At 43.0% G+C, this 25424-nt stretch overlaps 1 protein-coding gene across 10 annotated transcripts in view; it reads right to left on the reverse strand.

Annotated features, from left to right (window-relative positions):
- CFAP20DC (CFAP20 domain containing) overlaps nt 1-25424 on the reverse strand; it is a 512401-nt gene that overhangs the window by 105237 nt on the left and 381740 nt on the right. For all 10 annotated transcript variants that reach the window (XM_056524504.1, XM_056524505.1, XM_056524495.1 and 7 more), the window contains one exon: nt 3499-3702. In XM_056524504.1, the coding sequence (XP_056380479.1) occupies nt 3499-3702 (204 nt within the window). The remainder of the gene's footprint in view (nt 1-3498; nt 3703-25424) is intronic.

A 25424-nucleotide genomic window follows, 5' to 3' on the forward strand; every position in this document is an offset into this window, starting at 1 on the left:
CAATTTCAAGGGTAAATTCAAAGACTTAATAAAATTCAGATCAACAAAACTAGCAGGAGAACCAGAATAAACAAACGCTTTACCAAATCCTTTTTTTTTTTGCTTCCTTTAAAAAAAGTAATAACAAGTTAAAGGGAACCTGTTAGACCTGTTAGTGATAACAATGTTATGTTGGACAGGGATAGGTGCAGCCCTGAACTGACTCACTCCCTTTGTCCCTGCTTTTTTCCTCATAGGAGGGCCCCAACCATGGTGCCAGTCCATACTCAACTAAGGTGCAGGGTGTTTCAAAGTCAAAATAACTAAGAACACAGTTTGGAAGTCAGGGAATAGGTTAGGGTACAAAAGGGCTAACAAACTACTGAAAATCAATAGGAGCACTAACAGGGAATACACAAACAAACGTATAAGCTGAGTGAAACAAGCAAAGTCTGTAACAGAGAGAGCGGTACAATACAAAATTTTAGAAAACATTAGAGTAGTCAGGAAAACAGAAAACAATAATACACACAGGGTACATAGTAATAGCAAACCAGAGCCAGGGACAAAGAAAAGATTCTTTATTGCAGGCAATATCTTGGAGTATAAATAAAAAGCAGTATAAATAGACCAGATCGGAAGGACATGGACACTAAGGCTGGACTCGATTGGTCAGCTGCCCAAGTGCCCCGCCTGGCCCGGCATCATCACAGCGTCACATGACACTGCATCTGAATGGGAGGGGGAGGGGCAGGAGCTGCTGTCAGAGCTAGCAAGAGAAGCACCCATTACAGAGAGGTTCCCTTTAACCCCTTAAGGACGCAGGACGTAAATGTACGTCCTGGTGCGGTGGTACTTAATGCACCAGGACGTACATTTACGTCCTAAGCATAACCGCGGGCATCGGAGCGATGCCCGTGTAGTGCGGCTGATCCCGACTGCTGATCGCAGCCAGGGACCCGCCGGCAATGGCCGACGCCCGCGATCTCGCGGGCGTCCGCCATTAACCCCTCAGGTGCCGGGATCAATACAGATCCCGACATCTGCGGCAGTGCGCGATTTGAATGAATGATCGGATCGCCCGCAGCGCTGCTGCGGGGATTCGATCATTCATAATGCCGCACGGAGGTCCCCTCTCCTTCCTCCGTGCGGCTCCCGGCGTCTCCTGCTCTGGTCTGTGATCGAGCAGACCAGTGCAGAAGATGACCGAAAACACTGATCTGTTCTATGTCCTATACATAGAACAGATCAGTATTAGCAATCATGGTATTGCTATGAATAGTCCCCTATGGGGACTATTCAAGTGTAAAAAAAAAATGTAAAAAAATGTAAAAGTCAAAGTAAAAAAAAAGTGAAAAATCCCCTCCCCCAATAAAAAAGTAAAACGTCCGTTTTTTCCTATTTTACCCCCAAAAAGCGTAATTTTTTTTTTGTAGACATATTTGGTATCGCCGCGTGCGTAAATGTCCAAACTATTAAAATAAAATGTTAATAATCCCGTACGGTGAACGGCGTGAACAAAAAAAAAAAAAAAAGTCCAAAATTCCTACTTTTTTAATGCATTTTATTAAAAAAAAAATTATAAAAAATGTATTAAAAGTTTTCTATATGCAAATGTGGTATCAAAAAAAGTACAGATCATGGCGCAAAAAATGAGCCCCCATACCGCCGCTTATACGGAAAAATAAAAAAGTTATAGGTCATCAAAATAAAGGGATTATAAACTTACTAATTTGGTTAAAAAGTTTGTGATTTTTTTTAAGCGCAACAATAATAGAAAAGTACGTAATAATGGGTATCATTTTAATCGTATTGACCCTCAGAATAAAGAACACATGTCATTTTTACCATAAATTGTACGACGTGAAAACGAAACCTTCCAAAATTAGCAAAATTGCGTTTTTCGTTTTAATTTCCCCACAAAAATAGTGTTTTTTGGTTGCGCCATACATTTTATGATATAATGAGTTATGTCATTACAAAGGACAACTGGTCGCGCAAAAAACAAGCCCTCATAATAGTCTGTGGATGAAAATATAAAAGAGTTATGATTTTTAGAAGGCGAGGAGGAAAAAATGAAAACGTAAAAATTAAATTGTCTGAGTCCTTAAGGCCAAAATGGGCTGAGTCCTTAAGGGGTTAAAGGGGTATTTTAGGCAAAAACTTTTTTTTATATATCAACTGGCTCCGGAAAGTTAAACAGATTTGTAAATTACTTCTATTAAAAAATCTTAATCCTTCCAATAGTTATTAGCTTCTGAAGTTGAGTTGCTGTTTTCTGTCTAACTGCTTTCTGATGACTCACATCCCGGGAGCTGTCCAGCTCCTATGGGGATATTCTCCCATCATGCAAGGGATATTCTCCCATCATGCACAGCTCCCGTGACGTGACATCATCATTGAGCAGTTAGACAGAAAACTTCAGAAGCTAATAACTATTGGAAGGATTAAGATTTTTTAATAGAAGTAATTTACAAATCTGTTTAACTTTCCGGAGCCAGTTGATATATATATATATTTTTTTTTTGCCTGGAATACCCCTTTAATAAAGTGGTTTGTTAGCAAATTAGGTAAAAACCAAGGGCCCTGGCACAGTGAGTGAATATTTGGTTGCAATTCCTGACAGATTCACAGTCGATAGCCACTTCTATAAAGACTAGAAGTTGGTATTTAGAGTCATAAATGTTATCACTTCACATTGGAAATAATATATTAGGACACAATGTGGACAGATGACGCTTTTTCCAGCTGAACTGAGGTTAAAAACACTGTTGTATTTATTTCTACACCAGCAGTAAACAAAAAGTCACTCACACAATGCAAAAACACAGAGGAAATGTTCCTACGCCCACACGCCGAAGAAAAATATGAAGCACTTATCGCAATTCATATGGTGTAAACTGCTCTCTGCGTAGCCCTGGATGTCACCGTTCGTCAGGTTGTAAAATCTGTTTATTTCCATTTTAACTTAAAACACTTAATTGCCTTTTGCAGGAGATTCAGAAATCCTGTGTTTTGTGCTGAGGTTAAATTCACTAAGAGGAACGGGGAAATAAAAAGTAGCAGGAAAGGGAGATTTTGTGAAATAGGAAATGCAGCATCTATAAAGACCATGCACTGGTTTGCGCTTCTGGTGTGTACAGTGTATGGAAAGGTAAGGGAAGGCACCACCCATTCATTGCTCTCCTTCCCCTTGATGTTGACTTTAGCAGGAGCTCAAATCCCTTCTGATAGTCTGATAAGATGAAGAAGACCTCTCAGCAATTATGTTTTAGTAAACATTCATATTCCCTGGTCTAATTGGTTTGTTTTCCTTTAGTACATATATATCCCTCTTGTCCTCTAATAGAATCTCTCAATGGCAAACACAATGAATGTGGACTGTATGTATAGATGGAAATCGTTTTGACTATAGGAGTGTGGTGCACATACACATGATGGGATTTTTGATGGCACCTCATCACATTATATCTCGGCCCTGACAAAAGTGGTCATTATTGAGACTAGAAAGTCACTTACTGGTGGCAGGCAAGAGTTCCAAGTGGTTGTGTCATCACTGCTAGTACTCATACTGATATTACAGTGGTCAATCTGAGATTGGCTAAGACCATGAGATGTCCCCTCATCTTCCATCTCTTCATTCTGCTGCCTCTTCAGACTAGCCAGCATCTGCATTTCAGAGGCACTGAGTCGATTTACATTGTAACTTCTCCAGTTATATGCCTACGAAGGAAGACAATAGGTTAGGTCTGCTCAAAAATGACATCCCAAGTGGGAAAACAGACATTTATAGTCAGATGCTATCAGAGAAGACGTCACCTGTGAGTCCCTGGATGTTACTGTAATTACTTACATGGTATACAGAATCAGTGCAAAGCTGGTATTTACCACTATATGGGCAATGTATCGGAATAAATATAAGCACACACTTAAAGTAAGGCGTACATCATATACAATAACTGGGTATATAAAAAAAATCCCTTGCTATATTAATTACCAAAGCATCACATACATACAAAAAACTGGAGTCATTACAAAGCCTTGAATGGTACAAAAATTAAGTTACTGTATTTTCCTGTATATAAGATGACTGGGCGTATAAGACGACCCCCAACTTTTACAGTTAAAATATAGAGTTTGGGATATACTTGCCGTATAAGACTACTTCTCTACCGCGATGTAAGGTACCTTACCAGTGATTGGCAGGTTGATGTGTACAAAGCCTGCTTGGATTGGTCAGCTCTCCCTGCCTGCCCAGCCCTCCCTGTCTCCAAGACTATCAGAGCAGTACATGCCCTCTTTCACCCGTCTGGCTCGCCCTTGTATACTATTACCGTACAGCCTTCTCTGCCTTTTTAGATCTCGCATATGCGCCACCATTGTATCTCATTACCATACCTCCTTCTCCGCTTCTCTGATCTTGCAAATGCGCACCAGCGCCACCTGTCAGATTTCGCACATGCGCACCTGCGCCACCTCTCAGATCTCATACATTCACGCCTGCGCCGCCTCAGACCTCGCACATACGTCGTTTCACTGCAGTCCTCAGGAGCGAGATCTGAGAGGCAGAGAACGAGGAACAGTAATAGGATACATACAAGGGCGGGCCGGATGGGTAAAAGATGTGTGTTTTTCTGGGCACAGCGCTGCTCTCTCTATCCATACCCCGGGAGCTCCGCTCTATCTCTATCCATACAGGGGCGGATCCAAAGTCTAGCCTCTGGAGGAGCACTATCAGAGTATCGTGCAGTGGTCAACACGCCCCCTCCCATAGACTGGCATTTAGGGGGCATAGCGTGATATCACAAGGGGTGTGGCTGTGATGTCACAACCGCCGCACCCAGAGTTCGGAACAAAATGTTCCGAATGCTGGGGCAGTGGAGTACCCCTTAAAGTATGCAGCATTGTTCCCCCACACTAGGTAGTCAGCATAGTTTCCCTACACTAGGTAGGCAGCATAGTTCTCCCACACTAGGTAGGCAGCATAGTTTCCCCCACACTGGGTAGGCAGCATAGTTCCCCCACACTGGGTAGGCAGCATAGTTCCCCCCACACTAGGTAGGCAGCATAGTTCCTCCCACACTAGGTAGGCAGCATAGTTCCCCAACACTAGGTAGGTAGCATAGTTCCACCATACTAGGTAGACAGTATAGTTCCCCCACACTAGATTGTTAGCATAGTTCCCCCACATTAGGTTGTCAGCATAGTTCCCCCCACATTAGGTTGTCAGCATAGTTCCCCCCACACTAGGTCTTCAGCATAGTTCCCCCACATTAGGTTGTCAGCATAGTTCCCCCCACATTAGGTTGTCAGCATAGTTCCCCCCAAATTAGGTTGTCAGCATAGTTCCCCCCCACATTAGGTTGTCAGCATAGTTCCCCCCACATTAGGTTGGCAGTAGTGTTTCCCCCACATTAGGTTGTCAGCATAGTTCCCCCACATTAGGTTGTCAGCATAGCTCCCCCACATTAGGTTGTCAGCATAGTTCCCCCACATTAGGTTGGCAGTATTGTTCCCCCCACATTAGGTTGTCAGCATAGTTCCCCCACATTAGGTTGTCAGCATAGTTTCCCCCACCTTAGGTTGTCAGCATAGTTCCCCCCACATTAGGTTGTCAACATAATTCCCCTCACATTAGGTTGGCAGTATAGTTCCCCCACATTAGGTTGGCAGTATAGTTCCCCCACATTAGGTTGGCAGTATAGTTCCCTATAGTTCCCCCATATTAGGTTGGCAGTATAGTTCCCCCACATTAGGTTGTAGTTCCCCCACATTAGGTTGGCAGTATAGTTCCCCCACATTAGGTTGGCAGTATAGTTCCCTATAGTTCCCCCATATTAGGTTGGCAGTATAGTTCCCCCACATTAGGTTGTAGTTCCCCCACATTAGGTTGGCAGTATAGTTCCCCCCACATTAGACTGGCAGTTTAGTTCCCCCACATTAGGTTGGCAGTATAGCTCCCAACATTAGGCTGGCAGTATAGTTCCCCCACATTAGGTTGTAGTCCCCCCACATTAGGCTGGCAGTATAGTTCCCCCACATTAGGTTGTAGTTCCCCCCACATTAGGTTGGCAGTATAGTTCCCCCACATTAGGTTGGCAGTATAGTTCCCTCCACATTAGGTTGTAGTTAACCCACATTAGGTAGGGAGTGGCCCCCACAGACATACAACCTTCAGCCATATACAGTGTATGGCTTGAGGCTGTATGCCTGTGTATAGTCCCACTTCAGTTCTCCGACCACCGCTCCTCCGGTCAGGGGTGGTGACCTACTGCTATGGCCTATAGGCCATAGCAGTAGGTCCCGGGACCAGAGGAGCGGTGGTCAGAGCACCGAAGATGGAAGTGCCGCTGGTAACACCATGCATGCATCCTTCTCCTAGCTGCTCTGCTCTGTTTCTATGGGCACACGCATGGGATGTCAGTGACGTCCCTCCGTGCGCTACCTCCCGGAGGCCTCTGCGTTTTTAAAGTTAACACGGGGCCGCAGAAAGGTAACCGGGACATCCTTGTGTCCTGAAAAGATCTTTCGGGACACATGGATGTCCCGAATGTGACAGGGGAAATGAATCTAGTCTGGGACGCCCGGGGTATGGATAATCCATACCCCGGGCGTCCCAGCCGACTGCAGCACCCGCCCTATAAGACGATACCCGGCGTATAAGACGACCCCCGACTTTTGAGAACATTTTCCTAGGTTAAAAAGTCATCATATATGCCGGGAAATACGGTAATCAATCAAGAATTGATTGATTATAGTTGGAGGTATTCCACTCAGAGGGGGATTAAACAAACAAGGCGTTACTCAATGTCCCACAATAAATGCCTAAATAAGGAGCATGTTATCACATATACACAGCATGAATCATATCTCAAATATAGCAGCTATCACAGAACTTAATAAGCAAGAGAAGTGGAAAACGTAACATGATAACAATAGAGAGACCACATACTTATGACACAAGGCAGCAGGACACCAGATTGGCACCACCGCAAGGGTACGTTCACACGGGCAGATTTATTTGTAGGTTTCCCGCTGTGTATTTGAAAAGGGGTGGGCTCTATGAGGCTGTCCACAGCAGATTTTCTGCTGCAGAATTTCCACTGCGGAAAATCTGTTGCAAGCCCTATTGAAGTCAATAGGGTCTGCAGTGGATTTTCTGCAGCAAAAAATTCTGCAGCTGAAAATCTGCTGCGGACAGCCACGAAGAGCCCTCCCCCTTTCAAATCCTTACTAAAAAACTAACTGTTTAGGTAAAGGGTTGGATAACTTAAAGAGGTATTCCGGGCAAAAACATTTTAACATTTTATAAGATGTCTGATCGCGGGGGTCGTGCCGCTGGTCCCCCGTGATCTCCCTGCAGCACCCGCATTCTATGCGGGAGCTGCGTCTCCAGTTTCAGAAACCTCTGGGTTTTCGGGACTGGGGATGTGACGTCCCGCCACGCCCCTCCATTCATGTCTATGGGAAGGGGCGTGACGGCCCAAAATACCTCTTTAATTAGCACAGATATGGGAAATATGGAGATTAAAGTTGTCCTATCTGGATAACCCTGAATAAAATGCAAGTTATAATGAATCATCTTGTCTCCTCCTGCTCTATACCGTGATACTGACAGATCAGACTGCTTGCTAAATTTAAGGAAAAGGGTTGTGCAGTTTGGATGACCCAATAATTTCCAGAAAAACAAACAAGTGCATTGTGATGAGCCTATGAATATAAACCAATACATTTGATGTGTTTTGTCAATATTTTTTCAACAAAAAAGTTTTAATCCATGTAGCCATCATCCCCCACAGCTCCTGTGGGTGAGGTCAATAAGTGATCCTGATGTGGTGAATTCATATGGAAAATTTTGTCAAATATGTAGACAATTTATTCTCCATTGTTCAAACAAAAACAATAAAAGAGAAAACTATTATGGGCTGTATGTCAAAAAAATAGTGAAAAAAATTAAAATTTTTTGTGCAATAATCATTTTACATAAAGAAAAGAACTTCCTGTGGATCATACAGCAGCTGATAAGTACTGGAAGGATTAAGATTTTTTAATAGAAGCAATTTACAAATCTGTTTAACTTTCTTGCACCAGTTGATTTTAAAAAAAAATTTTTCCAGTGAAGTACCCCTTTAAGTTAGAAAAACATTATGGTGTGATACGGTTTTAACACAGAAAATAACAACGTAGGAAAAGGTTTAAAAAAAAAAATAGGGCAAAGGCAAAGTAAAGTGCAGTGACCTAGTGGGAAGGCACAGATAGTGTAGTCCAACTTACAACCAGGGATCTCACCCTATTGTCTGTGAGTTGTCAACCTTTAGTACTTTTCTGAAGAGGAAAGGAGATTAAGTTTCGCCAAGAAGACAAACACACAGCCTTTTGGAATGTGTAAGATTTTCTATTTGGAGCCTTCAGCATGTCTTTATTTTAAGTAGTAAAGCACAGGGAACATGCCAGTGTTACATTTCACCCAATGGATGGATACTTTCAAGACTTTGCATTCGAGTGGAATTATTATTATTTACGTTACTTAGAAAGAATATATTCTAAATGTATATATGAATGTATATAGAATGTATATATTCTAAATTACTATAACACATGTATGCTGGTAGGCATCATATAGTCAAGGTCAATAAGCCCAATAAGAATAGTTACATAAGCAAGATAGGTCACTATATAAGCACTTAGACCAACAAACGATTCAAATAATCCAATGCATTAAAAGAAAGTAATCCTCAACACTCAGAGATGATGTAAAAACAAATATTGTTAGAGAATACCTAGCCAACCCGACACATTTCATCCACTAGGGACTCATCAGGAGATGATACCGCTATGTAATACCATACATGAGGAGGTTAGCATAATACATAAAATACATAAAGGAACTCAGTGGTATGATGGCTAAAGCAGACAAACAACAAACTTAAATAGACCTGCCTGGAACGCTGAAAGAATCCCACAATCGGAAGAATTTTTCCCAAAAATGTGCGATCCATGTAAAATTCAAACATAATTGTCTCCTTGCACATATGGCCTACGTGCTTAGGGAAAGAAGACATTAGTATATATAAAGTTGGCATTACCAAGAAAGAAGCAGACCGGCCGGACAGTGCACCTCCGGGCATGGGAACACCCTGAGTGCAGTATTAGCCAGTACCTGCAGGTTAGTGTGGGTGGTAAGCTCCGTTACTCACTGCCAACTGTTATAGTGAGCGATCCGGTCCCCGCTCCTGGACCGGAGCACTCGCTGTCTCTGTCCCGGCCTGCAGCGTCCCTGCGCGTCCCGGTCAGAAACGCTGATCGGGAGCGCAGAGTTATCCCCGGCGGGGATGCGGTTAGCGTGGCGGGAGGTCCCCGCACACGTACCGCATCCCGATACTGTCCCCTACCTCCCGCGGCTCCCCGTCCCTCCTCTGTTCCCCGGCACGCGCGTCCCCGCTCTCTAGGGCGCTCGCGCCGGCTTCATGAAATTTAAAGGGTCAGCGCACCATTGATTGGTGCCTGGCCCAAAAGTACCTATAAATGTTCCCTGCCCCTTCCTGTCCTTGCCGGATCTTTGTGCCTTGTGCCAAGAGAAAGCGTTCCATACTGTTCTTGTGTTTCCCTGCCCGTTGCCGACCTGTTGCCCGTGACTACCGCCACTGATCCTGTGCAGCCTGCCTGACCTTTGCTACGTCTGACTATGCTTCTGCCTATCCCTCCTTTAAAGCGTCTATCTCAGCAATCAGAGGAGTTGAGTCGCTACTGGGTGGAACGACCTGGGGGCTACCTGCCGCAGCAAGACCATCCCGCTTTGCGGCGGGCTCTGGTGAAGACCAGTAGCTCCTTAGATTCCGTTCCCTGGGTACGGCCCACGCCATCACTCCTCTGGTCCAGTGGATCCACCTTCTGTTACCTGTCCGGACCCTTACACCAACATGTGGTATAATACATAAAGTACACAATAAACCAAATAAATGTCATAATTCTGAGAGAGTAGTAGTCATCTAGGTTATGCGTTATCAGACCATACAAAAAAACAGTGTTGGGTACTGCAGAAGCAACTGCCTATAGCAACCAATCACAATATTTCTTTAATTTTCTGCCTGTTCATTTTAGTTACTGTGGGGGTCTCAGCACCTTCACTCACACTGATTAAAATGTCTGACATGTCATTATGAATGTGGGGGCTGTTAACTGTCTCCACCCTAGATTCTAATGCCCCACTTTCATAAACCCCACTTTAAGAGTGACATGTCTTTCACCCAATTTATTTCCTCTTGCTGCTCAGCATGTGTGTGACCCATTCTCAAAGTTTATATTTCTATTCATGTACCAGGTTGATCCGCATGAGTAGGACTCACAGGATTTAAGGGGTTACTTCCGTGGAAAACTTTTTTTAAAAATCAACTGGTGCCAGAAAGTTAAACAGATTTGTAAATTACTTCTATTAAAAAAATCTTAATTCTTCCAGTGCTTTTTAGGTGATATATACTACAGAAGAAATGCTTTTCTTTTTGGATTTCTCTGATGTCACGACCACAGTGCTCTCTGCTGACCTCTGCTGTCCATTTTTGGAACTGTCCGGAGCAGGAGAAAATCCCCATAGCAAACATATGCTGCTCTGGACAGTTCTTAAAATGGACAGCAGAGGTCAGCAGAAAGCACTGTGGTCGTGACATCAGAGAAATCCAAAAAGAAAAGCATTTCCTCTGTAGTATACAGCCCATAAAATGTATTGGAAGGATTAAGATTTTATTATAGAAGTAATTTACAAATCTGTTTAACTTTCTGGCACCAGTTGATTTAAAAAAAAAAAAGTTTCCACGAGAGTACCCATTTAAATGGCAATATGAATAATGTTTAAAGGTAGGGTCACACAAAGCGTATACGGAGCGTATTTCACACTGTAAGAAATCCGTACATTTTGCTATGAGCAGACACACAGGGCTTTCCCCTCCACAGCCCTGTGTGTGCAGTAAGGTTTTGAGGCGGGTCCGCTGTGCTGAAGATTTCTTACAGCCTGATATACGCTGCGCATGCACAACCCTACTCTTATGAAAAAAAATATGTGATTATCATACATACCATATTGTTAGTATGTCTACTTTTTTGTTTTTTGCAAATACTTTTGGCTCCCATATAGTTAAACGCTACAAATGCATGAAGATTAGGGAATTGGCTGAACTTTGTGTTCATTATCCAGCATGTAAGATTCTATGTGATTCTCGGCAAAGCACCACATACTAAAAATGAAAATGATCCGGGCTGTACGCGGACATCTTTCTAAGATGTTGAAGACGGTTTCTTGAATCTCTGCAAGTTGTTAAACTCCTTAGATCCTACTTGGAATGAAGAAAGATCATCCGTGTGTCATTATTTTTCATCTGAGCTTTTTATGCAGCTTTAATGTTTCAAGGGCTCAATTTTTCACACATTTCTTACAATGTTACTTTGGATGTTTTGGGAAGATTTATGCAGTTCTATTATGGACTAAAAATAACTCAATAGACCGGCTGTTAGAGTGAAAAAAAAAAGATTACGAATAAGCTGGGTGGATATGTCTAGAGGAAAATGAATCACTTTTTTGTTTTAACTGTAAAAAGAATGCTTGCTATGAATGCCAAAAATCATCACCTGGCTGTTGTAACACATTTTATGGGCCAAATATCTGGTATACAACAAACAAATTACCTAATTCGGTAAATATTTGTGCCTACATCAGCTGTCTGAGCAATTCTAAGGCACAGTAATAAATTAAAGGCATAGAGTTTAGCTTTAATGTCTTGCATCAGTGACATAATGGGTAAAGAGTCCACCATAGAGTTTGTGTTCTCTACTGTTCCAAAGAGTTCACTCCATTGTCTATGAACATATTAACCCCTTAAGGACCAGGCCAATTTTTACTGTAGGAACAGAGCGTTTTTTGCACATCTGACCACTTTCACTTTAAGCATTAATAACTCTGGGATGCTTTTACCTTTCATTATGATTCCGAGACTGTTTTTTCATGACATATTGTACTTTATGATAGTGGTACATTTCTGTCGATACTTGCATCATTTCTTGGTGAAAAATTCCAAAATGTGATGAAAAAATTTAACATTTTGCATTTTTCTAACATTGAAGCTCTCTGCTTGTAAGGCAAATTGACATTCCAAATAAATTATATATTGATTCACATATACAATATGTCTACTTTGTGTTTGCCTCATAAAGTTGACATGTGCTTACTTTTGGAAGACATCAGAGGGCTTCAAAGTTCAGCAGCAATTTTCCAATTTTTCACAAAATTTTCAAAATCTGAATTTTGCAGGGACCAGTTCAGTTTTGAAGTGGATTTGAAGGGCCTTCCTATTAGAAATACCCCACAAATGACCCCATTATAAAAACTGCACTCCCCAAAGTATTCAAAATGACATTCAGAAAGTGTGGTAACCCTTTAGGTGTTTCACAGGAATAGCAGCAAAGTGAAGGAGAAAATTCAAAATCTTCATTTTTTACACTCGCATGTTCTTGTGTTCCCAGTTTTTGAATTTTTACAAGGAGTAAAAGAGAAATCTTCCTAAATTTGTAACCCAATTTCTCACGAGTAAGGAAATACCTCATATGTGTATGTAGAGTGTTCGGCGGGCGCAATAGAGGGCTCAGAAGGAAAAGAGCGACAATGGGATTTTGGAGAGGGAGTTTTTCTGAAATGGTTTTTGGGGGGCATGTCCCATTTAGGAAGCCCCTATGGTGCCAGGACAGCAAAAAAAACAAAAAACAAACAAACACATGGAATACTATTTTGGAAACTACACACCTCAAGGAATGTAACAAGGGGTCCAGTGAGCCTTAACACCCCACAGGTGTTTGACGACTTTTCGTTAAAGTTGGATGTGTAAACGAATTTTTTTTTTCACTAAAATGCTGATTTTCCACCAAATTTTACATTTTTACAAGGGGTTATAGGAAAAAATGCTCCCCAAAATTTGTAACCCCATCTCATCTGACTATGAAAATACCTCATGTGTGGAGGTCAAGTGCACTGCGGGCGCACTATAATGCTCAGAAGAGAAGGAGTCACATTTGGCTTTTCGAAAGCAAATTTTTCTGAAATGGTTTTTGGGGGACATGTCCCATTTAGGAAGCCCCTATGGTGCCAGGACAGCAAACAAACACATGGAATACTATTTTGGAAACTACACCCCTCTTCTGAGTAGGAAAATACCCCTTGTGTGTGGGTCAAGTGCACTGCACACTACAATGCTCCCATTTAGGAAGCCCCTATGGTGCCAGGACAACAAACAAACACATGGAATACTATTTTGGAAACTACACCCCTCTTCTGAGTATGAAAATACCCCTTGTGTGTGGGTCAAGTGCACTGCACACTACAATGCTCAGAAGAGAAGGAGTCACATTTGGCTTTTGGAAAGCAAATTTTTCTGAAATGGTTTTTGGGGGACATGTCCCATTTAGGAAGCCCCTATGGTGCCAGGACAGCAAAAAAAAACAAAAAAAAACCACATGGCCTACTATTTTGGAAACTACACCCCTCAAGGAACATAACAAGGGGTACAGTTAGCCTTAACACCCCACAGGTGTTTGACGACTTTGGATATGTTAATAAATTTTTTTTTTTTTACTAAAATGTTGTTTTTTCCCCAAATTTTACATTTTTACAAGGGGCAACAAGAGAAAATGCCCCCCAAAATTTGTAACCCCATCTCTTCTGAGTATGGAAATACCCCATGTGTGGACGTCAAGTGCACTGTGGTACACTACAATGCTCAGAAGAGAAGGAGTCACATTTACAAATTTTGCTGAAATGGGGGGGGGGGGGGGGGCACGTCACATTTAGGAAGCCCCTATGGTGCCAAGACAGCAAATAAAAAAATAAAAAAAACACATGGCCTACTATTTTGGAACCTACACTCCTCAACTAACATAACAAGGGGTACAATGAGTCTTAAACACCCCACAGGTGTTTGATAAATGTTCATTTAAGTGGGATGTGAAAATGAAAAATTTGATTTTTTACACTAAAATGCTGGGGTTACCCCAAATTTTTCATTTTCACAAGTGGTAAAAGGAGAAAATTTCACTGTAAATTTGTAAAAACATTTCTTTGGAGTAAGGACATACCTCATATCTGGGCGTAAACAGTGTGCACACCGGTCTCGGAGGAGCAGGAGCGCAATCAGGGGCCTTGAACTTCTGCACAGCTGCCTATGGAGCCAGAACATTGGGACCCCCCTCAAGGAGCGTTACATGGGGTAAATAACTAACAAGGGGTACAGGGGGACATAAAATTATAAAACAGGTTATGTTCCCAGAAGGATGACCCAGAACATAGCCAAAACTAAAAAAATATGCCCACCCCAAACCCTATGCTCTGAATCATCATTATGGGAATGTGATGTGTGTGGCCGTCCCTAATCTGTTACCTCAAATGCGCACCCCGCTCAGGTGGAAAGAGAGGGCTGCGCATTTGAGGCAACATAAAAAGTCCCTGATGATAGTGACTCAGTGACCCATGACCCAGAAGTTTTTTTTTATAGGAGTTTTTTGGGCAATTTAGTGGTTTATGGGGTTAAAACTTGGAATGTACTCTGGATTTGGTACATTGGGGTAAATTTATGGAAAATTAAAATGAAAAGGGAAAATTTAGTACTGCATGGAAGTGTGATACTCCCTTAAGCAGTTTTAAATTCAGAGGCCTGGATGATCGGGGCAAGTGTCACATTGAGTGGTGGTGTCCTTCCGTATTCCCCTCTTGTTACACACACTGCATTTTTTCTGGGATCGTCCCTTCTTTCCAGTGTGTGGGACCTCACTTGGAAAGTGTTGGCCTGGGACGATCCTGGCACCTATAACTTCAGTTCCTTGGGAAGTCCGGTCTGCTCTTTTTTCCGGTCGCCAAAGATCAGGACCTTTAGGACTTCTTCTTGGAACTGAAGGTCCCTGTGTTGCCAGCATACTGGGACAGAACAAAAGAGTTGTACATGACAACCTGTACCAAGTAGACCACAACTTTTTTGTACCATACCCGTGTTTTCCGCTTGGCCATGTATGGCTTGAGAACTTGATCAGAAAGATCAACTCCCCCCCATATACTGATTGTAGTCCAGAATACAATCGGGCTTGAGGACCGGTGTTCTGGTACCTCGCACAGGGACAGGTGAACTCCTGTTACATGAATTATGGTCAGCATAAGGACTCTCTTATCCTTATACCTGACCAGCAACAGGTTTTCATGGGTAAGGGCACGGGACTCACCCTTGGGCATGGGTGTCTGGATCAAATTTAGAGGGAGGCCTCTCTGGTTCTTCTGCATCCCACAAGCGGACATGGATCTGGCAACAAGGGATGTGAACAGAGGGATGCTGGTATAAAAGTTGTCCACGTACATGTGGTAACCCTTATCCAGCAATGGGTGCACAAGGTCCCAAACGATTTTCCTGCTAACACCCAGAGTTGGGGAACATTCTGGGGATTCAATACGGGAATCTCGTCCCTCATATACTCTAAATTTGTAAGTGTACCCGAAGGTACTCTCACAAAGTTTGTAGAGCTTCACGCCATATAGCGCCCGCTTTGAGGGAATATACTGGCGGAAGATGAGTCTCCCCTTAAAACTGATAAGAGAGTCATCTACCGAGAGCTCCCTGAGGGGTATGTAGGCCTCCAAAAATTTGGCCCCAAAGTGATCAATGACCGGCCTCACTTTGTAAAGCCGGTCATAGGCGGGATCACTTCGGGGTGGACATATCTGCATAATGGAGGCATTTCCAAATGGCCTTGAACCACCTCCGTGTCATGACCATACTGTAAAGCGGGGTCTGGTATAGGATGTCTCCGCTCCAGTACTGTCTGACACTGGGCTTTTTGACCAGGCCCATGTGCAGCATGAGGCCCCAAAATGTCCTCATTTCTGCTGCATCAATGGCATACCATTCATTGGGCTTGGCTAAAACTGAATCTGGGTGGTGGGCGATGAACTGTTGGGCGTACAGATTTGTCAGCTCCACCATTAGATTGACAAAGCTGTCACTGAAAAAAATAACTAAAATAGTCAAAATGTGTGTGGTAGGGGGGGGGGGGGAGTATGTAGTGTGTGTGCTTGGTGTAACTGTAACTGTATGGGGGGAATAAAAAAGCGCTGTGGCCAAAAAAAAATTGGGGGGCCAAATGTCGCACCCTGAACCCCTAATAGGGCCCGGGTCACGCTGAAAAAATTGCTGCGGACCTATTAGGGGTCGGGGGGGGGTGACTTTTTTTAAAAATACTTTATCTACACTTTTTTTTACTTCTAACTAGGGATTAACCGATTATCGGTTTGGCCGATATTATCGGACGATATTCACGATTTTCTAAGTTATCGGTATCGGCAATTACCTTGCCGATAATGTTGATAATGCGGGCACTTTAAATCAGTGAACTGCAGCGGCTTTTGCAGGGCCAGAGACCGCCGCCGTGCCTGCCTGTCCTGGGGTCTTGAGTCCAACCACTGCCGCTGCCCGATTGCCTCCCCCTGCCTATCCTCTGGCCAGAGACTGCCGCCACCGCTGCCCCATTGCCTCCCCCATCCCCGGTTTTATAATTACCTGTTCCCTGGGTCTGTGCTACTTCTGGCTCCAGCAGCGTCCTGAGCTGTCACTGTGCCACAGGCCACTGACGGTGACGTCGCGTTGAGGACGTCACTCGTCTATGCGCAGTGCACAGCAACAGCGCAGGACGCCACAGGAGCTAGAAGTAGCGTGGACCCCGGGAACAGGTAATTATAAAACCGGGGATGGGGGAGGCAATGGGGCAGCGGCGGTGGCAGTCTCTGGCCAGAGGATAGGCAGGGGGAGGCAATCGGGCAGCGGCGGTGGTTGGACTCAGGACCCCAGGAAAGGCAGGGGGAGAGAAGCGGGCGGTGGCGGTCTCTGGCCCCGCAAAAGTCGCTGCAGTTCATTGTTTTAAAGCGGCACTTTAAATCATTGATCTGCAGTGGCTTCTGCAGGGCCAGAAACAGTTTATCAGGGTATACCCGCACACACACACACACCCTCATTTTACCAAGGATATTTGGGGGGGGGGGGGAATTAAAATGCACGGAATATCAGTATAAATTATCGGCTATTGGCCTGAAAGTTCACAGGTTATCGATATCGTCTCTAAAAAATCAATATCGGTCAATCCCTACTTTTAACCCTACCTGTCCCTTTGCTGTATTCTTTCCCTGCTCTAACAAGGAGTCTTCTTCTCTGAGGGGCTTCGATTTTCATAGAGGGGGAGTCCCTGGCTCCTTCTCGCAGCTCTGCCGCTGACTGAACTCAGTGGGCTAGAAGAGCTGTGAGAAGGGGCCGCTAACCCCTCCTGGCTGCTATTGGCCTTGCCATACAAGGGACCTTGCCCTGTGGATTCTGTTCTAGGTGTTACTGGATTTGCACAAAGTATGGTGTTTTAAAACACTAAAAACATAGCTGCACAGACAATGCTGTCTACTGGAGGCATTCAGCCTTAAGTCTAGAGAATAATATCATGATTCTTGCCCTCGGCTTGGCCAAAATAATGAGTTATTATGAATTCTGAATTATTTGACTACAGTTACACATCTGTAAAAGTTTAATTATTATCTGCATAAAGGCAACCTTACCTTAAGGGACACATTATAGTTCTTAATTAAAAAATATGTAATACTCCCATTTCTGAAGACATGAACCCCGGTGGATGTGGATCCGCTGGACATGTGTGGCAGATGACTCGGACCGTACCAGGGAGCGGAGTCTAAGGTGCCGCTGGTTTTCATCAGAGTCTGCCGCAAATCGGATGGACTTGTTGCTGCAGGGGCACGCACCCAGATCGCTACCCCTGGCACAGGCGGCTGAGGAGATGCGAGGCACAGGAGGGATAAGGCAACTCGTAGTTTGGATAGCAGAAGGTCAGGGCAGGCGGCACAGTAGCGTAGTCAAAGCGAAGCAGGAGTTCTGTAGGCAGGTGGCAGAGGAGCAAGGCCTTGCCTGATAAACGGCAAGGCAATACAAAGGAACGCTTTCTCAAAGGCACAAGGCTACAAAGATCCGGCAGGGAACTGAGGAGGGGGGAGGAATTTATAAATGAGCCACAGGGGGATTACACTAATGAGCGTTCTGGCCCTTTAAATCTTAAAGCTCCGGCGCATGCATGCCCTAGGGGACGGGGACACGAGCGCCGGAGCAGAGAGGCAGAGGCAGAAGAAACACACGGAGAGTGACGGACTGGGGCTCGCATGCGGGCGCGTCCCACGTGCGTGGCCGGAGTGCATAACGTAACATCCTCCTTTACCATGTTGATTCCCTTTATGAATTTAAAAGTCTCAATCATATCCCCTCTGTCTCTTGTTTCTTCCAAGCTATACATGTTAAGGTCCTGTATCCTTTCGTGGCAAGTTTTATCCTGCAATCCATGTACTAGTTTAGTAGCTCTTCTCTGAACTCTCTCTAGAGTATCTATATCCTTTTGGAGATACGGCCACCAGAACTGCGCACAATACTCCAAGTGAGGTCTCACCAGTGTTCTGTACAGTAGCATGAGCACTTTTCGCTTTCTACTGCTTATACCTCTCCCTATACATCCAAGCATTCTGCTAGCATTTCCTGCTGCTCTATTACATTGTCTTCCTACCTTTAAGTCTTCTGAAATATTTACTCCTAAATCCCTCTCCTCAGTTACTGAGGTCAGGACTGTGTCAAATATTCTATATTCTGCCCGATGGTTTTTGCACCCCAGGTGCATTATCTTGCACTTATCAACATTAAATTTCAGTTGCCAGAGTTCTGACCATTCTTCTAGTTTTCCAAAATCCATTTTCATTTGGCGTATCCCACCAGGAACATCAACCCTGTTACATATCTTTGTATCATCAGCAAGGAGAAAGGGGGCATTTCCCAGCAGGCATAACATCACTGAAGCCTGCTGGGGGACAACTTCCACCCTCACATTGTTGGAGCATTGTGATGAATAGAAGACCTCAAGCTTTGTGCATGTTTCAGTCTGTGCAGATTTCTCCTGAGGCTCTCCTGCAGCTTTCAGTCTGTGCGGCTTTCTGTGAGAATCTGTGAAGCTTTCACTTTCTGTGCAGCTGACAATCAAGCTCAGTGCAGAGAAGCACTTCCTGAGTTCAGACTCCTGCCAGGCCATAAGGAGACCAAATTCACTGTATTAATTGTGGCAGGGAACTGAACAGAGCCACCTAATGGCAGTTTTTTATATTATTTATGTTGAGAATTTTAAAATCAAGTGAATGGAAAAGTGTCTGCAATTTACACAAGGAACACTATATTAAACATTTTATTTGGTGATAGGTACTCTTTAAGGAGAAATAAGCATTTTTCTCCAATATAATATATTACAGAGTCTCTTACATTTGTATGTAAGTAAAAGCCACCTACAGTTCTCTGTATGGTTACAGACTACAAACCATGTGATCCTTCTGTCATATTTTCTGTCATCTGTAACTTACTTCTTATTTACATACCATCAGTAGAAAGAAGTACTGCAAGACTGCATGTTCAGACTACGCAGACTTTCTTTGTGGTATATAATCATGGAGACACATGTAGGTATGCATAGGAGCTTAAAATAGTAGATGTTCATTGCTTCATTGTGTATTATAGATGCAGTGGAGAAATAAAAGCCAAAATGATAAGTAAACACACCCTTAAAGGACCATCTAACTACATTTGCGTGGATTCTATGGACAACATCAAGAACTTTACAGACATCATTATATTACTTCATTATATTAGTACATAATATTTGTGCATTATAAGTTCGTAACTATTAAAAAAAACAACTTAACAATTCAGCTTCATTTTCTGTGGCGTTTTACTTGTAAACCATCCATAACCTTTTTCAACTTTCTATTTTCCCCTCTGTAGGGAGGATAAACAAAGCCTTGGTATAAGTGACCAGAGCTCACAATTGGAAGCTATAAACCTCCCTGAATCAATTCCCTATCTCAGTGGGCAAATATAAACCTTACTGAATCAATAAATTGGAAGTAGGGCTCCTTTATTTGGCATTTAAGTCATTGTTTTCTAAAATAGACCGGACTTATATATATATATATATATATATATATATATATATATATATATATATATGGAAATAAAATAAACAAATAGAAGTAAAATCTTTTTTTATGTAAATGTTTACATGATAATATATATCGACAACAAAATCTGCACCAGAGGTCAAATGCCATGCAGAAAACCAGCAGCATTTACAGTAGCAGCAATGACAGAAATTACAAGAAATCTCATCCATTTGCTGTGGAAATAATCCTTAAATGATGTGCATGGAGTGCAACATTAAATCCACATCATGTAAATTTATGTTGCAGATATGCTGGGGATTTGTTGCAGATTTTCCCCTATTGATTTCAATGGGAAGTCAAGAACTGCAACAAATCTGTAGCAATACATTTTATTGATTTTTCTGCAACTCTGGATTCTAAATAGTCTAAAACTTATCAACGTGGTTTAGGCTCTAGGCTTAGGTTCTGGGCTAAGCTAATATTGGACGAAATGTGGGCATTTATATAAAGAACCAGTTGAGGATGTGCCACTTGAGTGCAGTGTCAGCACATTGGGTTGGCTTCATGTTCAGGAGATGTGACTGGCTATTGAAAGCAGTGCAAGGGGCATGTCATTAACTAACTCGTTGGCAGCAAGTGGCAGCTGCCAGCAACTTGTCATGCCTGACCAAGGGTGAAAAAATGTAAACCCAAAACAAAATAAATAAATCTTGTGCAGACAGTAACAGACAGTAACACAAGATGTTCCTCAGCAAGCCTGTGCCAACTCCTTCTCCACCACTGTCTTCACCTCAGGTTTGGCACCTTAGTGTTTCTTGGTGGAATGTGGAGTCACTAGTTTAGTGTAGAAAATGAAGGAACAGAGAGGCACACTGAGTGCAATAAGCCAGATAAATATAATAGCCATACAAGGGGCAGGTAGTATGCTCACCTGAAGGTGTGGTGCTGAGAACACAACACCATATAGCGCCTACAGATTAATAGCCTGAAGTCAGGATGGTGCAGAGAATCCAGATTCAACGTAAGAGAAAAAATGCTATGGATCGTTACTGATCCTAAGCATCTAATTTAGAGCAGACCGATGGATGAATTGCAGTTACAAACATTACAGCATTAAAGTTCATAGGTACTTATTTAACCCCTTGGGGACGGAGCCCATTTTGACCCTAAGGATGGGAGCATTTTTTGCAAATGACCTCTGTCACTTTAAGCATTAATAATTCTGAGATGCTTTTACTTATGAATTTGATTCTGAGAAAGTTTTTTCGTGACTTATTGTACTTTATGTTACTGGTAAGTTTTTGTCGATACTTGCATAATTAGAAAATTTAGCATTTTGAAAATGGACATGCCAAATAAATGATATATTGATTCACATATACAATATGTCTACCTTATGTTGGCATCATAAAGTTGACATGTTTTACATTTTTGAAGACATTAGAGGGCTTCAAAGTAATGCAGCAATTTTCCAAATTTTCATGAAAAATTCTAAATCTGAAATTTTTAGGGCCCAGTTCAGTTTGAAGTGGATTTGAGGGTCCTTTCTGTAAGAAATCCCCCATAATGGGCCCCATTTTGAAAACAGCACCCCTGAAAGTAATCAAAAGGACATTCAGAAAGTTTGTTAACCCTTTAGGTGTTTCACAGGAATAGTAGCAATGTGCAGGAGAAAACTCAAAATCTCCAATATTTACACTAACATGTTCTTGTAGCCCCATTTTTTTATTTTTACATGGGGTAAAAGGAGAAACATTTCCCCAAAATTTGTAACCCAATTTCTTTCCAGTATGGCAATTCCTCACATGTGCATGTCAAGTGTTCTGGGAGCACACAACATGTCTCAGGAGGGAAGGAGCAACTTTGGGATTTTGGAGAACAAATATTGCACTTTATTTTATGGGGGGCACGTTGCATTTAGGAAGTCCCCAGGGTGCCAGAACAGCAAAAAAAAAAATAAAAATAACACATGGCACACTATTTGGGAAAATACACCCCTCAAGGAATGTAACAAGGTGTACAGTGAGCCTTAACACCTCACAGGTGATTGATGACTTTTCATTAAAGTTGGAAGTGAAAGTTAAAAAATTTATTTTTAACACTAAAATACTGGTGTTGCCCCAAATTTTTCATTTTCACATGGGGTAATAGGAGAAAATGCCCCCCCAAAATGTAAACTTCCATTTCTCCTAAGTAAGGAAATACCCCATATGTGGTTGTAAATGCTCTGCTGACGCACTAGAGTGCTCAGAACATAAGGAGTGCCATTGGGCTTTTGGAGAGAGAATTTGGCTGAAATTGAAGTCGGGGGCCATGTGCGTTTACAAAGCTCTCATTGTGCCAGAACAGCAGAGACCCCCCCCCCCACATGTGACATCATTTTGGAAACTACTACCCTCAAGGAACATATCAAGGGTTAGAGTGAGTACTTACACCTCACAGGTTTTTTGAACAGTGGGACGTAAAAATGAAAAATGAGGTATTTAACACTAAAATGCCGGTGTTACCCCAAATTTTTCCTTCTCACATGGGGTAATAGGAGAAAAAGGCCCCCAAAATTTGAAACCCAATTTCGCCTAAGTAGGGAAATACCCCATATGTGGTCATAAAGTGCCCTGCTGGCACACTACAGGTCTCAGAAGAGAAGGAGCACCATCAGGCTTTTGAGGAGACGATTTGGTTGGAATGGAAGTCGGGGGCCATGTGCGTTTACAATGTCCCCATGGTGCCAGAACAGTGGACCCCCCACATGTGACCCCATTTTAGAAACTAGACCCCTCATGGAATGTAACAATGGGTGCAGTGAGCATTTACACCTCACTGGTGTTTGACAGATCTTTGGAGCAGTGAGCTGTGCAAATGAAAAATGTTAAATTTTATTTTTACGGATGACTGTTCAAAAAATCTGTCAGACACAGTTTAAAAGCTCACTGTACCCCTTATTACATTCCTTGAGGGGTGTAGTTTCAAATGGGGTCACATGTGTGTGTGTATGGGGCTTTGTAAATGCACATGGCCTTCAATTCCAGCCAAATTCTGCTCCTTCTTTTCTGAGCCCAGTAGTGCGCCAGCAGAGTACTTTACATCCACATATGGGATATTTTCTTACTCTGAAGAAATTGTGTTAAAAATTTTAGGGGACTTTTTCATCTAGTATCCCTTGTAAAAATGAAAAATTGGGGTAGCACCAACATTTCAGTGAAAATAAAATCTTATTTTTCATTTTCACCTCCACCTGTAGGGTGTTAAGGCTCACTATACCCCTTGTTACATTCCGTGAGGGGTGTAGTTTCCAAAATGGGGTCACACATTGGTGTTTTCTTTTTTTGCGTTTTGTCAGAACCACTGTAACTATCAGCCACCCCTGTGCAAATCCCCAATTTAGGCCTCAAAATTACATGGCGCTCTCTCACTCCTGAGCCTAGTTGTGCGTCCGCAGAGCATTTTACGTCCACATATGGGATATGTCCGTACTCAGGAGAAATTGCGTTACAAATTTTGGGGGTCTTTTTCTCCTTTTACCTCTTGTGAAAATGAAAAGTATGGGGGGGCAACACCAGCATGTTAGTGTAAAAAATGTAAATTTTACACTAACATGCTGGTGTAGCCCCCAACTAATCCTTTTCATAAAATTTCATGGTAAAATGAGAAAAAGCCCCCCCCAAAAATCTGTAACCCAGTTTCTCTGGAGTACAGAAATATCCCATATAAGGCACTAAACTGTTGCCTTGAAATAAGACAGGGCTCAGGAGTGAGGGAGCGCCATATGCATTTGAGGCCTAAATTAGGGATTTTCATGGGGGCTGACCTGGATGCAAGCATGGCGCTAGTCTCCTGCACCACAAATTCCCTATGGCAGTGTTTCCCAAACAAGGTGCCTCCAGCTGTTGCAAAACTCCCAGCATCCCTGGACAGTGAATGGCTGTTCCACAAAACTGAGAGTTGTTGTTTTGCAACAGCTGGAGGCTCCTTTAAGGAAACATTGGCGTACAATGCGTTTTTCATTTTTATAGGGGGGGGGGGGGGTGCTAGAGTGTGAATATGTATTGTTTTACTCTTTATTTCATATAAGTGTAGTGTTTTTAGGGTACATTCAGATGGACGGGGGTTTACAGCGAGTTTCCCGCTGGGAGTTTGAGCAGCAGCAGTAAATTTGCCATAGCTCAAACTTTAACCCGGAAATTCAGTGTAAACCCCCGCCTGTGTGAATGTACCCTGTACAGACATACTGACAGATCGTGCATGCTGGGAGTTGTAGTTTTACCACAGCTGGAGGCACAGTGGTGGGGAAACACCAAATTAGGTAACAGACTTATTCAGTGCCTCCCCACCAGTGTGCCTCCAGCTGTGGCAAAATTACAACTTCCAGCATTCTCGGTCTGTTAGTGCATGCTGGGAGTTGTAGTTTCAAAACAGCTGGAGGCACACTGGTTAGGAAACTTTGAGTTAGGAAATAGACTCTAACTAAGTGTTTCCCAACATGTGTGCCTACAGCTGTTGCAAAACTACAACTCCCAGCATGCACTGACAGCTGAAGGGCATGCTGGGAGTTGTAGTTATGCAACAACTGGAGGAGAACAAATTGGAAACTATTGTACAGTGGTCTCCATACTGTGGACCTCCAGATGTTGCAAAACTACAATTCCAAGCATGCCCAGACTGTTCAGGCATGTTGGGAATTGTAGTTCAGCAACATCAGAAGGGCCAGATGTTGCAGAACTGCAACGCCCAGCATGCATAACAATTTGGGCATGCTGGGAATTGTAGTTTTGCAACATCTGGAGATTTACAGTTTGGAGACCACTGTATAGATGTCTCCAAACTGTGCCTCTCCAGATGTTGCCCAACATGTGTGCCTACAGCTGTTGCAAAACTACAACTCCCAGCATGCACTGACAGCTGAAGGGAATGCTGGGAGTTGTAGTTATGCAACAACTGGAGGAGAACAAATTGGAAACTATTGTACAGTGGTCTCCATACTGTGGACCTCCAGATGTTGCAAAACTACAATTCCAAACATGCCCAGACTGTTCAGGCATGTTGGGAATTGTAGTTCAGCAACAATCGAAGGGCCAGATGTTGCAGAACTGCAACGCCCAGCATGCATAACAATTTGGGCATGCTGGGATTTGTAGTTTTGCAACATTTGGAGATTTACAGTTTGGAGACCACTGTATAGATGTCTCCAAACTGTGCCTCTCCAGATGTTGCAAAACTACTACTCCCAGTATGCCGAGACTGTCCAGGCATGCTGGGAGTTGTAGTTCTGCAACATCTGAAGGGCCAGATGTTACAAAACTACAACTCCCAGCATGCCTGGATTGTCTGGGCATGCTGAGATTTGTAGTTTTGCAACATCAGGAGGACCACAGTTTGGAGACCACTGCACAGTTTTCTACAATCTGTGGGCCTC

Source organism: Hyla sarda, chromosome 6, assembly GCF_029499605.1.
Source record: "Hyla sarda isolate aHylSar1 chromosome 6, aHylSar1.hap1, whole genome shotgun sequence".
NCBI lineage: Eukaryota > Metazoa > Chordata > Amphibia > Anura > Hylidae > Hyla > Hyla sarda.